The following is a 15,768-nucleotide window of genomic DNA, read 5'->3' on the forward strand; positions in this document are numbered from 1 at the left end:
CCTCCCAGCCAAGAATGTGTCTTCATGTGTTCAGCGTAATTTACAATCTGATGTTACAAAAATAATAATTTCTGAGATAAAAGAAACCACTTCCCAACCAATATTCAGGGAAACCGTTGAAACCTGGAAGGCTCAAGGCCACAAACGCCCCAAGTGGGCATTTTAAATGAAGTAGTGTAACCTTGTGTGTCAAGTAACCCAACTTGGAAAATAGGGATTCAAAATATTTACTGTCATATGCACAGTAAGGAAACGCGTTTTCCTGCACAATAAGAGTCCCTCTCTGCTGTCCGCAGTGAGTGTCAGATGGTACAACCAATATTTGTGACATAGAAGGGCCAGGGGTTGTTTTGTAATACATAATAGCAATAAATAAATGTTTGCAGAGCACTCAGCCAGTTTTTTTTTATTAAGTGGCAATTTGAGGATTTGTAAACCCATCGAAACAGACAAAGTATATCGTGACTGAGTGCATGAGTTTTGGAGGCGTGTTAATGTGTTAGTGTTTTCAACAGTGTGGCGGAAGGGCAGTCGTTGACACCCCCACCCCACCCCACCTCAAGAGTTAAAATAGCCTGAGTTCCCTACTCGGAAAACAAAACCTGCCACCCAGACACTTGACCGATCGCCTCGTCCAGGGTCCGACAGCTGGATAATAATTGACCAGAACACACGGCAGAGAGCGGCAATTCCCTGCAGGCTCTCGTGTTCCGTCTGCAGCGACATGCAGCTGACATGTGCTCCCGACTGACCCGCCTGGATTCGCAGCAGGAGTGAATCTTCTCCAGTCGCGGCTCTCAAGTGGTGGAACGCAATGTTGTTTTGGCAGCCCTACACCGAAAACTTCCGAGCCCCGGAGCGGAGATCCAGCGGCAACAGTTACTCACGGTACGGCTCGTTCACTCACACTGGGTGATTGTTCGATTATGCTTTGTGCTCGTAAATTACCAACGTTTAGTACAAATCTACGGGCGTTTGTTTACGGTTAGAACTACAAGCGTATTACAGTTTCCGAACAGCAGAGCGTTAACACACGGACACAATGACGGAAGGTCGGAAGTAGCTGATTGGTTGATCTCCCTGCACTGGGCACAGGAGGCGCCCGCTGATTGGCCAATCGTCATCCTGGCATCCACGCTAAGGCTGGCGGTGGCAGCGATGCGGGCTTCGTGAAGCGACGGACTGTACGCTGTGGGAGCCATGTTGATGCTTGGTTTTGTGTCAATCGCCGCACTTTGGATTAAAAAAGGACTGCGTATCACTGACAGGGAGCCAAAACGGTGATTCAAACGGCGATGAGAAACGGGCAACGATCTGAGATGATACAGGGAGCGCCAGAGGAGCGCTGCTAATAGGTCACCGGACATCACACAGTTGATTCAAAGCAAGTGAAGTTGATGCTAGTTAGCTTGCTAGCAAGGCAGCAACAGCTGTGCGGACGCTGCATGGGATGTGGCGTGTGGACCCAGTTTGAAACGACAGCAGCTGTGCTTGCTTCGTTCTGCTAAGGTTGCGGCGCCGAGACAGTTAAAAGTCAGCATCCGCGTTGAAAAGGTAGCTGACGAATTCACGCTACTATGCTAAAGAAGCCTGTCCAAAGCTAGCTTAATGCTAGCAAACGTTAGCATGCTGACTATCTGCCCGCATCCTCAGTCACGACTATCATTTGCTAGCTAACCGACTCCCAACTTCCTGCGTTCAGTCTGCTTTTCACGGAGAACTGTGTTTTGAGACAAGAACTCCAACGTTAAGCGGAGATATGGCGACACGTACGGTTTGTGTGGAAAGCTACCAGTTTGTGTGCCCTGCTCGCCAAGGAGCGGCTAACGGGCTAGTAGCATAACTTTCCTCTCGCGGTGTCAGTCCGAAGCAGATCCCACTTCCTCGCTTGGTGACCTCTTTTTCCGAAGCAAGCTGGCGGTCCCCCGAGTAGAAGCCGAGGACAAGGAGCTGGGGCCAATGGCCTGGGTGCTGAAGATGGACGACGCTACAATCGAGTCGGGACTGGTGCACGACTTCGATGCCAGTCTGTCCGGCATCGGGCAGGAGCTGGGGGCAGGAGCCTACAGCATGAGGTTAGAGACGGGTCCACATCCAGCTTCTCTGACTAGCTTTAGGGTCGAAGGCGAGAGGAATACGGAGGCAGTCGTGATCATTCACTTTGCAACCCCTCCACCCCCTATTTGTGTTATTCCCTTTGTACGGGGGTGTAATGGCTTTTCTTTGTTTTGGGATTTAGAGCAGGGCAGTCGCTGCAGGGTGCCATGATGAGGAACAAAGATCTATTTCTCAGCACAAAAACAATTTGTACAGGCGTTACAGAGAGTAACAGGGAGACTTCTGAATGTTAAAGTTTGTATGGTTTTCTGCACACAGGATCAGTGTGGAAACATTGCTTTGTCCTGCTGTGACCTTTTTGACAGGGAAGTCTCAGATAGATTGATGACCTATGTGTTAAACAGCTCCAAACGTCAAAATGTGTCATATGGTGACCGGTTGTATTGTGGATTCAAAGGGGGCAATGTTCCCACCAGTTCCCTGTCACAGTATTAACCATCAGATAGTCTGGGGTATATAATATTCATTCAAATCCTCTGAAAATTCAACTACTCCCAAGCTTTGTATTCATCCTGAGATTTTTCCATAAACAAAGTGTAACATTCGCTTGTGCTCATGGCAACTCAGCTTTGTTTGTAAAGCACACACATTTTGAGATCTGATTGATGTTTTAAGCATCAAGTTTCGAAACAAAAGTGGCACTTTCATTTAATATTATTTACAATTTCCCATGAATATAGATTTACTTGGATTTGCAATTTCAGTGGTTGTATCAGTGCAACAGGGATGCTAGAATCTAGCACTATATATCAAAATATTTAAATTCGATGATGATTTTGATTGAAGTCTTTCAGAGATTTTTCTGTATTGAGATACCAAATTACTTTTTACAAAACAGGGCTAAGAAAATTAATACGAGAAGGCTCAAGTCTTTCCTGTCATTTATGTTTTTCAATGTCACTTAAAGATCTGTGAGAAATGTTAAAAAAAATCAGCAAGAAACAAAAAAGAATGAGTAAATCAACTTCTAAATATTGAAGTTATTTAATTCAAGAGCCTTTAACAATACTTTTAGCCTGTTTTTAAAAGTACACTGTCACTGTTGAATGATACTCATGTGTTTATGTTGCTTGGCTCTTAATTTCCATTGATGTTATCCCTTTTTTTGTTTTGGGGTTTTATACTACACAGTTATAGTTGAAAGTTATATGCATATATTTATGTCAATTTGTCTTAATATTCTGATGGGCATAATTGTGAGAAGGGTTCTATTGAGTTAAAGAAGAGACTTTTGCAGTTGGACCCATGTGTTGTGCGGTGTTTTCAGCAACCTGGCTTGTGTCACCCGGTTATCATTGTACCAGATGATGAGTTACACCTATGGTCTCCCACAGTTGTCAAGCAGCATTGCCCTTAGTCAAAATGTTTGTCTTTCTCTTGTCTCGTTGAATATCTGAGCGCTGTTTTCTAAAAACACGTTCTGCAGGGTCTGATATGGCAACACTACTTATGAACGAGTAACTGAATGTTTAGAATTTCTGTGTCCTCTTTTCCATATATGATTTGAAGAAGTTTGACTTCCAACAGGATATGTGATGTCACGGACTCCAAACATGCACCTAATTTTGAAAACGCATTGATGTATTGAAAAATGTATGTGTTACCATTTTAGGTTTTCTGTGTAAGAATATGACTTTTGTCACTAATTATGATCCTTTTCGATTTAATTTCTTTCACATGTCATTAACACATTTGGATCTGTTCTTTCTCATTTTGAGGTAATATGAAGTTGTAGGTACTAAATTTCAGGTTACAAAGCAGCAGTTTTCCCCTTGGATTATGGAAACAAATATCTATTGAGGTGAAAAATGGTCTTGATGTGGGAAAAAAATTCAAGCTATAAATTGATTCATATCATAATGTATCCATTCTTAAATCTAAAAGAAATGTTACATCAGACAATGTTGGATATATCACAGAGCCCACCATGAAGCGGGGTGATAGTACTCTAGAGTGTCTGTGTGTGTGTGTGTGTGTGTGTGTGTATGTGTGTTGAGTTAGTAACTGAATGCGTGCTAGGTTATGTAAAAGGTCATTGAGGGTAATGATTTGTGTGACTGAGTAGAAAAGTTGTGTGGACATGTATTTGGCTTATCAGTGGCTCCCTGAGACATCTGCTTTCAGCATTACATTTATCTGCGTGTTGTCGGCAAGGGCCGGCCCCTCTCTGGAGTGAGAAAGTTTACAAATACTCAAGTGATGGGTTGCGTGTATGCAGATGACGGAGAGCAGAGGGTGTGTGCTATCTGTGGTTTTGGGGTGGGTATGTTTGCAGTCAGCAGCTGGTAGGAACAGAATGTTTCAGTGGAACCAGATCCTCTGTTTTCAGGAAGCAGATGTAGTTTTCCTAGGATGTCGGGCTAAACAGAGCTGTGGCAACCTGGCTGCTACAATCTGATTCCCCAGCTATGCAAGTCATCCAGAAAATGCCATCTTACATTGAATGCACCTTGCTGTTTTCAGCTTGAAGCCCTGAAATAGATAGCAGAAGAAATGTAATGGAATTTTTTTTTTAAGGCTCTGTTAAACTTTAGACAAGCATCCCAACTTGCCAAAAAGTTTTCCAGTTGATGAGATGCCATGAACTACATTTCTTCACAAGGCTAGGTTTCTGCAGGAGAAGGGAGATGCACACACATACTCCTGTTCACTGTGCACTCATTGACACTTCAGCAGCATTTAACTGTGTGAGCTGGTGGCTGCTCCGCTGTTTGGAGCTGCTGCCAAGTGTGAGAGATAGTGTTTGTCAGCAGCTCGGGCCCTGGCTGCTGCCATCTCATGAGAGTGACATCTGATCAATACAGGGCCCTTCACACCCCTAAAATAGGCTAATCAATTCAATTACCCACCCCGCCCCCCTGCAAAAAAATGGATGATTCAACAGTTTGTTATGAGAGAAAATTGCAATTTTTAAAAACTTGAGTATTCAGTCCAGAGGAAGGCAGGAAGGACACACAGGATTTGCTGTCGTGTTTCTGAAGGTCAGTGTTTTTAGGTTGCCATGAGGGCGGAACTCGTATGGTAATTGTGGAATTATGGGAAAGGAAGTTCCTTCATAAATGCAGGGGTTTTAAGTCTGCATAAAAAAATATTTTCAAGCTTTTTCAGAGCTTTATTAGAAAACTATCATATTTTGATAAACTTTTGTACATAAGTATAAAAGTTTGCCTTTTTAAATCATTAAATCTCTAAATTTAATTCATCCTACAGAATATCTCCATTTGTGTTTAGTTATCATATTATTGACTCTTGACATTTAACATGTTTGCTGTTTTTTTTTATACCATAGTAAATTCAACCAGTGATGCTCTTGAATCCCAGTCACATCAAGTTGCATCGTCAACAGTCATCTTTTACAATTATTCTATTCTCTCTATTACAGTAATGTATTTTATATTTGCAAAATTTCAATGTACAGTCAAATGCAATGGCATTCAATCAGGTTGATGGTGTGTGTGTGTGTGTGTGTGTGTGTGTGTGTGTGTGTGTGTGTGTGTGTGTGTGTGTGTGTGTGTGTGTGTGTGTGTGTGTGTGTGTGTGTGTGTGTGTGTGTGTGTGTGTGTGTGTGTGTGTGTGTGTGTGTGTGTGTGTGTGTGTGTGTGTGTGTGTGTGTGTGTTAAACATAATATAATACCATGCTATCAAGAAGTTTATTTTCATATTGTCTTTAGTACATTTATTACCGGTTTATAATCTCAATTGAACCATTGTTGTGGAACATCCTAACATTGATATCCCAATCTAAATTCAATCCAAGATCAGCATCAAAACAACGCTGGTGTGCAACAATAATCTGATCAGATATTGAGTGTTTGATATGTTGATTTATTTCATTTTCATATAGAGGCCAAATATATGTATCAAAGTGAGGTGAGGGCAAGGAAAATCATCTGAAGTATCTAGAAATTGGCCTTTGTGGGACAGTTTTCTTTCTTGCATCATAATTTCTACTGACTTTGTTTATATGTGTCCTTCTGCCCTCAGCAATGTGCTGGCTCTGCCCATCTTCAAGCAGGAGGATTCCAGCCTCCCTCCTGAGAATGAGACCAAAAATCCTCCATTCCAGTATGTGCTGTGTGCCGCCACCTCACCAGCAGTCAAGCTGCACGATGAGACGCTCACATACCTTAACCAAGGTGAGGTGCACAAGCTGTAATTCTAGGTAAAGTCCCACATTGCATTTCACTTCTTCACCCTAAAGTACTGATGATGGTTTATATTTCAAATATTGGGAATCTGCATCACTGATTTCCTCTTTTAAGATCTCATGAATAACATCCAAGCATGGACTCAAGTGAATCATGCAATTATTTTGGCCCCTCTTTGTGTTTTATCTACAAATGCACGGTTTTCACCGTGAAATTCCACAACAGATCAGTATGAAATTACCTGAAACTGCAAGAGTCCCCAAATTTGCAAGTAATAACCAGTATATTAATATAACAAAGGAACTTTTTTCTGTGCCAGAAAATTTTCTGGAAATGCGGTACAACTGATCAAAACAGAAATCTGATTGAGGATTTGTAATCATCGCTATAAACGAGCAAACAAAGTTCTGACAGCTCACGAACTGTAATTTGGGGATCTTCACATTCATATGTTCAATTTTTTTTCCATTTGTTGTCTACCCCCCCAGGCCAGTCTTACGAGGTGCGTATGTTAGACAACAGGAAGCCCGGGGAATTACCAGAGCTTAGTAACAAGATGGTGAAGGTGAGAAAAGCAGATGAGCCACATGAGAGCATGGTTTAAACTTCCATCAAGTGTTTACTACAGTGTGTTTTTTCATGTATGTTTAGAGCATAGTGCGAGTAGTGTTCCATGACCGCCGTCTGCAGTACACAGAGCACCAGCAGCTGGAGGGCTGGAAGTGGAATCGTCCTGGTGACCGTCTCCTCGATATCGGTAATAATGCAAGTCAAAAGTTTCCTGGAAGTGGGGGTGGGGGACTTGGAGTGCGCGACTTGGAGTTCCGATGTTTGTTTGTTCCTGTGAAACAGATATTCCAATGTCTGTGGGCATTGTGGAGCCGAAGACTCACCCCTCACAGCTCAATGCTGCCGAGTTCCTCTGGGACCTGAACAAAAGAGCCTCTGTTTTTGTGCAGGTGACATACACGCACGCATGCATGCGTATACACGTACGCGCACACCACAAGTCCTGGTACTGAATGCATATTTTGATCATACCTACTGATCTCTCCCCTGCCATGCTTAGGTGCACTGTATTAGCACAGAGTTCACTCCCAGGAAGCACGGTGGGGAGAAGGGTGTCCCCTTCAGGATCCAGATCGATACTTTCGCCCAGGGAGACAGTGGCGAGTACACCGAGCACCTCCATTCAGCCTCCTGCCAAATCAAAGTCTTCAAGGTACACACTTACCTCTTGGATGATTTTCTCCATTCGTACACAGGAATTCTCTCCACCTTCTCTGATACTTAACACGTCTACACATGCAGGCCATGAAATTCACTTTTGTCCCGGCCTTCTTTTTAGCCAAAGGGGGCGGATCGTAAGCAAAAGACAGACAGGGAGAAGATGGAGAAGCGCACAGCTCAAGAGAAGGAGAAGTACCAGCCTTCTTACGATACCACTATCCTGTCAGAGGTCAGTGTAAAATTTAGGTCACGGAATGATAACATTTACCACTTTGCCACCAACAGCCCAAAATTAGTCTGGCCTAATAATCCTTTTTTTTCTGATAGAGCATAATTTAATGAATATCTTTGGTATTCCTAGTATCAAACTATTTCTGTAAAGAAGATATACAGACCTAGACTAGTAGATGTAATAAAATTTCAAAATAAACAAACCCCAAGCAGAAATGATGACAAGTATACATGTATTTTTACATGTAGACCAAGCACATGTATAAGATGCAATGAAACCTATGATTGCACATTGTGGAAATAACAAAATCAAATAACATCGTTACTGGTTTTTTTAACATTAAAAACTATGCAAAATCATAATCCCTGCAGTCAGCGGACTTAAAACACACAAAGCAATACTTGAATGACTGTCGATGACAGCATCAGTGGCTCACCCAAGCACTTAAGTGGAGCCATTGTTTTGCTGTTCGCCTGCACCTTTAATGTTTTGCTTTCTTCCCATTGCTCTCAGGAAGTGTCTTCAACTGCTGCATATGTTTTTGCAGAGTGCAAAAAATGTAAAAGTCCTCCATTCACCTCCTGCCTGACAGCAGATATGGAACATAGCAGAGCATTTAACAAATGCTCTGGACAAATTTAGTGTTTTGTAGGCTATTTTCAGTGTTAGCAAGGATGCTCTCTGTGTTGGGTGTTTAAAAAAATTATATGGTGCATGTGGTGTTTTCTTAAAAAAAACATATATATAGAAAATGCAATCCTGGCTTGTTTCTTAAATGTGACACCACCCTTACCCACACACACACAATGAAAAATAAATTAACATATGATGGTGATCTGGCACAGCAAGATTGCCCTAAGGCTTCTCAGATTGTTTTATTTTATATTTTTTTTATGAGTTTGTTTAACATACTGCAAAACGCTGTCATGTCTTCATGTAGACGAGACTTGAGCCCATCATAGAAGATGGAGGCGACCACGAGCTGAAAAAGTCAAGCAAGCGGACACTTCCTGCTGACTGTGGCGACTCTTTGGCCAAGAGAGGCAGTGTAAGCTAACTCCCCCACCCCCCATCTTCTTCTCTTCTTCTATGTCATGCACTCTACACAGTGGTGTTGTGATGGTGCAAACTTGACTTCCCAATCCCCTTGAGCTTTTATCTCAGAGCAGTTGAAATTCTGTTAATGAATAACCAGTAATGGAGAGTTTGTGTGTGTGTGTGTCCTCAGTGTTCCCCCTGGCCAGACAATGCCTACGTCAGCACCAACCAGGCAGCTACTCCCTCCTTCACCTCCACCCCACTATCAACCTACACAACCTCCTCAGTACCGGACAGGTAACGTAATGTTGTGTATGCGTGTATGAAATTTTTTTCTTATTGAAATTTTGAAGTGTCCTGTTGATGCTGTCAGACAGAGAAATGGTTCACTGTGGCTTCTGGTTTGTTTGTTGTGTGTTTGTTTGGTTTTTTTTGCATTGTTATGTCATCCTACGCCTTTGTAACATTGACATGCAGGTAATAAAAATGCCTTTTTTTCCCAGTATACATATTGATCGCGATGACTGGAAAACCACATCAGATATACTACACAAAGAAATTAAGTGAGTGGGACTCCCCAACATAATGAGGAGTTTAGTTCCACTTAACATCTAAGTTCATGCTTCTGTCCATTTTTAACATATTTTCTGATCATTGCTTTGTGATGTTTTGTCAAGATTGATGATTTTTTTTTTTTTTTACCTTCAAGAATTTTTTTTATTGACTGTCAGCTATTATTGCCCTTTTAGACTGTATATTAAATGAAAGGCATTAATGTTCAAGGATGTCTGTCAAATGTCATATCTCAGAACTTTTTCTGAGTGAATCCCAGCCAGAGCTTTAGTGTCTTCTCAGCCCATTGGCTTCAGTAATAACTTAAATGTGTGACTATGAAGGATCTTTAGGGAAAGGTATCCCATTAGACATTTCTTAATTCTGGTTTATTGTTTTTCCAGTGACTCGTCCTCACCCAATCACCAGGCAGAACTCAGCAGCCATGGCAACACAGAGGTTCGTCTGCACATCTGTTGATTAAATTTTTCATATAATCATGTTTAAGTTTTAATGTTCTGCACCAAATGAGGCGTCATGTGGGCTTGTTTAAAAACAAAACAAAAACAAAAAAAAACGTTGCGGGTCTGTCTAAGTGACATGCCGATGATGTTTGTTGTTTTGCTCTTTCAAAAGCAATTGAGCCCCACCGCCTCCATCCAGGACACACAGAAGTGGCTGTTGAAAAATCGCTTCAACTCATACACTCGGCTCTTCTCTCACTTCTCAGGTACACACACATACTTAAGGGCTTGACACTGATGCATGCGTAATTTTTTTTTTCTTTTTTTTTTTTTCTTTTTGATAGGGATTCAATAAATTATTCTGTTGTCCTTGCACAGGTTCTGATTTGTTGAAGTTAACCAGGGATGACTTAGTTCAGATTTGTGGGCCAGCAGATGGGATCAGACTCTTTAATGCACTTAAATCGAGGTGTGTAATCAAAGCTGTGTGATCTTACCATTCTGTATGTTTCTACAAACATTTCAAAGGGGTGTGTGTTTGTGTGTGTAGATCCGTGCGTCCCAGGTTGACTGTGTACGTCTGTCAAGACTCGCCTCGGGACAGCCCTCTGCTGGAGAGACACGGCACCAATGAAAACGGAGAGCACAGCATCTCCTCTAGTTTACATGGTACACACACTGTGTCAGATGCTCTTCCCAATTGTGTGTGGGTGTGGGTTTGGTCGTACTAAGGGCTCTCTTCTGTCCGTGTGCAGTGTATCATGCTCTGTACCTAGAGGAGCTGACAGCAGCAGAACTGATCCGCAAGATGGCGTGCGTGTGCAATGTTCCACTCGGAAAGATTAACCAGGTGTACAGACAAGGTCCTACTGGCATACACATCTTGCTTAGCGACCAGGTAACGAACCCACACCTACACAATGACCTTATACTATCTTATCAACAGTGTAATATTTGTCATATCTGAGCTGAGGTGTTCACTTTATCAAGGTTCAACAAGGTAAACTTTGACATAAAGACACACAAGTCTATCTGAGTTGGTACATACATGGATATGTAGTTGATATATAATGTAACTGAAACCTATCATATTTACAGTCTATATCCAGATCACCTCAGTATATTTGTTCCAAAAATAGGCAAAAGGTCACAATTGATTTGATTGGTATTTAAAGTATGAACACATTAAAATGACCTGAAAATTATCAGTAATTGCTGCTGAAATCTTCTCGAAATGACTTAAATATCTGCGAAAACACTCACTCTGTCTGAGAGGAGTCCATCTTTCGCTCACTAATGTGAGCAGGAAAAGCATCTATGTTGTCTGTCACATCGCATTTGCATGTAATTTGCATCCTCATGCTGATCTGCACTGCACAAAAGTCCGACCAGGAACATCTCTTCCTTTCTGTACGAACGATAGTTGGTAAACAGGAAAGTCTTGTTGTCATGTCTCCTCCAGATGGTTTACAACTTGACTGATGAGAGCTGTTTTTTAATCAGCACTGTTGAAGGTGAGTGGATGACTCACTGCTACTTCACAATGAGACCGCATTTGGTAGATCGCTTGTCTGACGGGGCTTTCGTGTACCTCTTTCTTTATGGCACTTGTCCCCCCTTCTCCCTCCCTCAGATGAACTGGGCGAAGGACTCCATCTAATCCTGAAGTAGTGACGAGGACAGATGGCATCACTAATACTCCACCCTCTGTTTTGGAGCAGAAGCCTCCCTCTGTTCCCTTGGTCTGCCTCTATTCTCTCCTTCTGCTCCCTCTGCCTCGCTCTCTTTAATGATGGCCCGATGGAAAGCAAAGAGACTGCACTAAGCCATGTAAATGTTAGAATCTGACATGGGTTTGTCCATTGTTTCATATTGAAAACACTACTAACTGAGGAGGCGAGTTGAGGGGAGAGACCTGGAGGTTCGGGGTCAGGGGAAATATTATACTCTATGTTGCTTTTTTGTCTTTTTTTTTTTTCCTTGTTTTGTTATTTGTATGGTTCTGTGTGGAAAAGGGAGGGGATGGCAGGAGAGGTTCCTTTTTGCTAGTCACCCCTCAGACACAACGTGCACAACCAGCACTAGGCCAGTATTTGATAACCCATACTGCTGAACAGCTTGGCAATCTCAACATACTAACTTGCTTTAAGGAGAAATTTACTCTGCGTGTTTAACATTCTTAAAGAGTGGTCTTAGTAAATCATGCATTTATCAGCTGGGCTTGGGAACCCCAAAAATATCCAGGTGTCATTTATGGCTTTTCATCTTTTTTTTTTTTTTTTTTTTAAATTGGCTAGAGAAACGGATTTAAACCAACTCATGTCACATATGACTCTTCCAGCCATATTTTATGCACCTCTCTGCATCAGCCAGACTTAATATCTTGTGCGCTTTTAATTTTTAGTTAATGCTTGATCTATAGCCAAGACATTTCTATTGCTCTCATTGATATGACTTGGGTCTTTGTGCCATACTGGCCTTTTTTTTTCCAGCTCTTATTCTCACTCACACCAACAAACGTGAAACACCCGCATCTCATCTTAGAATCTTGAAGTCTGCACATGTATCGAGAGGGGTGAGGTTGACCCCTCAGATGTGCAGAGCAGTTAAGCCAATTATAATGTGGACCAAAGCGTTTCAGAGTAAGGAGAATTTTGAGGAAAAGCCCTGTCGGCTCTGCGTCTTGGTCGTTAGAATCACTGATGAGATGAGATGGTCAATGAAAGCATCTCATGGAGTTGCATCTGTGCTGCGTCAAAAAAAACAAAATCCTGAACTATTTGTGTCAGGATCATATTTACTTTAAGCAGCCCATCCCACCACGGCCTGATTTCAGTTGTCTTGATCTATTGGAGCCCGACACGACTGGATTTTTATTGTCGACGTAAAAGAAAAATTTTAAAGTTGAAAGGCTTTTGTCCTACCAGTGCTTCTTTCAAGGCATGTTCCAACAGTCTCATGCATTGAAAGTAGCAAGGCATAGTAGTGTCTTTTAACGCCCGTCTGCACCGGACCGCAGTTAAACGTCACAGAGTTGGAAATGAAAATTTACTTGGCTTGAAGATCAAGCTTTGGACCTGAAATAATTGAGACATCGACTGTAACATTTAAAAGTTTGGAAGGTGTCTCACTTGGTTCACATCACAATTGAAAAAAAGAAATAATACCGCACAACCAAAATCAGCCATTAGTACTCTCAATCCAGTGGTTGACATTTAGACATCAAGACTTTCATGTCACTTGTAAAAATTAAATAGCAATAATGTTGCTGTTCCATTGGGGAACTACTAGGAATGTAGATCCATCAAACTGATCAGAGGTTTAACACACTGACCGGCTGGCACACATCTTGTCAAGGGTTCATCTGTGAAAGGCCAATATCCAATCTGTTGGTCGGGCTCTATAGGCTGTCAACTCAAATCACGGCAGCTCCACATTCATCTCTGGAGCCACGGCTGTAATGTAGCTGAACACAGGACAGTACTGGTCATGGGAGTTCTCTTTGAGACGTGGCAGGAAACCTCACGGCAACAATAGTTTCTGTAGGTCGAGTTAGTTGGTACACATTGTCTGGCTGTGTTGACATGCAGTCAGAACGTGACCGCACTACACGCCTCTGCGTGTCAGAATGTGTGTTTGCATGTGTATCTTTTTTGTTTTATTTTCTCTCGTTTTTGCAAAGATCAATACTCGTCATAGATTTTTTTTCCTGTTGGTATGATGAAACTGTTTAGCTTGCTATGTAGTGAAGAGCATGGGGAAGACGGAGATAATTTCGGTCTTGGCGAGTGTAATCCCTCCTTTTTTTCCAAATGCTAGAGACCAAGCCTGCACTGAAAAATCACAACTTAAAGTTTGATGTGTAGTCAGTAGTCCACAGCCACAACCTCTTCTTAACCGGTAGGTAGAAGGAGAACAAAAAAAAAAATAGTCTGACAAGCATCTGTGTGTTTGATACCAGAGCCAGGAGTGTAGCTCTGTGGTGTTTACGATGCCATGGGTATGACAGCACAGGATACTGTTGGACTCAAACTATGATGAGGGTGGAGAGGATGGGATACCGGGTCAGGCGAATTCTGGTGAGCAGTTCTGGTCTCCTGTGGGCCGGACCAATCATCTTGTCTGTGTCACTGTGTGCGTGCGTGTGTTTGTGTGTGAGTTTGTGTGTCTGACTGAAAGCAGGAGAGGTGACCACTGATCATATACAGCCTAATGTCAATGATTATGCTTCTCATGTGCACAGTATCGTATGCTGGGATGTACACAACCACATGTGCTGGGAATAAATGATTTCATAACTTTTCCTCGTGTGGGATATCTTCATTTGCAAGAAACATGCAGCTGTCAACATTAAAAAGGACTGGTTAATGTTTACTTGGATACTACAAATATGACCTTGCTGTGTAATTTAATTTTGACACTCAGTGCATTGTAATGATACAAAGGTGTGTATTGTAAGTGATGTTTTAAAAGGAAATATGTGGATTTGTCCTCTTTGGACATTACTTAACAATTGTAACTGGTTTGGATTGGCCATTTGTCAACACAAATTTATTAACGACCCCCCCTCCCCCCCCATAAAACAGCCATTTTCACAATTAAAAATGCTGAAAACAAACACTACAGGAGAGGTGTCATTGCTAGTAAAATCTAGCTGTAAATTAAAAAAACCAACATAGAACTGTAATCACTGTAAAATAATTGCATTATATTCGGTTTTATATAAGCATCAATCTTATGTAGCACTGTTGACCTGTCAAAATATCCAAAAATGATCACAAATTCCCTGTGATCTTTAAGTCCTGGAGGACCTAAAACTGCACCACAGTCACAGGAAATCAAAGCCCAGTGTACAGCTACAGTTTGTGTTTTTAAATCTCCGTCCTAGTTTCCAGAGGTTAAGTGTAAATGATAAACAGCAAAGTTTCAGGGTTAGGGTTAATCCTGGGAGACGAGAGTTCAGAAGGTTACAAGGCTCCACGCCTGCAGGCTCTGTGTGATTAGTCATGACATTGGGGATAGTGGCAAGTTGAAATGATAATGCACATTAACTGACAACATTTGAACTTTAACTTATCAAATGGCAAAGATTTGCATTTAGAGACATAAAGCAAACATTCTATAAGGTGATACTGAATGAACAACAGTTTGTGAAGTACGCCTAATATTGCTATCCCATCCTCCACTCATGAAACACATGAAAGTCTTCTCCTTTCGGCTTTTCCCTTCAGGGGTCGCCACAGCGAGTCAACTTTCTCCATCTAACCTTATTCTCTGTATCCTCCTCTCTCACACCAAATACCGTACCTTCATATCCTCTCTCACTACGTCCATAAATCTTCTCTTTGGTCTTCCTCGAGACCTCCTGCCTGGCAGCTCAAATTCCATCATCCATCTGCCAATATATTCTCTATCCCTCCTCTGTACATGACCTAACCATGTCAGTCTGGCTTCTCTGACCTTCTCTCCAAAACATCTAACATGTGCTGTTCCTCTGATAGACTCATTCCTGATCCTATCCATCCTGGTCACTCCCAAAGAGAACCTCAACATCCTCATCTCTGCAACCTCTCGTTCTGCCTGCTGTCTTCTGGTCATTGTAACAGTTTCTAGTCCATACATCATCGCTGGTCTCACCACTGTCTTGTACACCTTTCCTTTTATTCTGGCTGAAAGTCTTCTATCACATAGTACCCCTGACACTTTTCTCCACCCATTCCAACGTGCTTGGACCCGTCTCTTCACCTATTTTCCACACTCTCCGTTGCTCTGGACTGAAACACATGAAAGTAAGTTATCAAATTCAAGCTGAACTATTCTAGATTTTACAAGAACCAGGGGGTCTTTAACAATTTACATATATACTCGTGATTTAAACATGTATTCCCTTTGTTACTGACACGGTTGTAACGTTTTCATCTATATTTATATGGAGAGTGTAAAAAAATTGTTATTTTTGTGACTCTTGTGTTTACTATTCAAAGGG

At 41.9% G+C, this 15,768-nt stretch overlaps 1 protein-coding gene across 4 annotated transcripts; it reads left to right on the forward strand.

The window, feature by feature from the left end:
- The first annotated feature begins 686 nt into the window (after positions 1–686).
- Positions 687–14,084, forward strand: ubp1 (upstream binding protein 1). Of its 4 annotated transcripts, XM_086177717.1 has the most exons (18): positions 818–888; positions 1,864–2,075; positions 6,103–6,254; positions 6,755–6,831; positions 6,918–7,023; positions 7,119–7,225; positions 7,336–7,488; positions 7,615–7,725; positions 8,669–8,776; positions 8,957–9,063; positions 9,270–9,329; positions 9,723–9,777; positions 9,955–10,048; positions 10,161–10,251; positions 10,333–10,451; positions 10,538–10,680; positions 11,245–11,296; positions 11,416–14,084. In XM_086177717.1, the coding sequence occupies exons 2-18, from the start codon at positions 1,960–1,962 to the stop codon at positions 11,451–11,453; spliced, it is 1,689 nt and encodes a 562-aa protein (XP_086033843.1). In that variant the 5' UTR covers positions 818–888; positions 1,864–1,959; the 3' UTR covers positions 11,454–14,084. The 4 variants fall into 4 exon arrangements, with proteins under 4 accessions (XP_086033844.1, XP_086033847.1, XP_086033843.1 ...); XM_086177718.1 differs by lacking the exon at positions 1,864–2,075 and having other exon boundaries at positions 687–888; XM_086177721.1 differs by lacking the exons at positions 1,864–2,075; positions 9,270–9,329 and having other exon boundaries at positions 762–888.
- The last annotated feature ends 1,684 nt before the right edge of the window (positions 14,085–15,768 follow it).

Source organism: Fistularia commersonii, chromosome 30 (genome assembly GCF_037954325.1).
Source record: "Fistularia commersonii isolate RoL2024-O1a breed Wild chromosome 30, RoL_Fcom_v1.0, whole genome shotgun sequence".
Lineage (NCBI taxonomy): Eukaryota > Metazoa > Chordata > Actinopteri > Syngnathiformes > Fistulariidae > Fistularia > Fistularia commersonii.

Bases quoted from the DNA above. Each gene is read 5' to 3' on its own strand.
- ubp1 (XM_086177717.1), top strand. From the start codon at position 1,960: ATGGCCTGGGTGCTGAAGATGGACGACGCTACAATCGAGTCGGGACTG. The intron at 8,777-8,956 runs GTAAGCTAACTC...GTGTGTCCTCAG, and splicing joins CTTTGGCCAAGAGAGGCAGT to TGTTCCCCCTGGCCAGACAA. The intron at 9,330-9,722 runs GTGAGTGGGACT...TTGTTTTTCCAG, and splicing joins ATACTACACAAAGAAATTAA to TGACTCGTCCTCACCCAATC.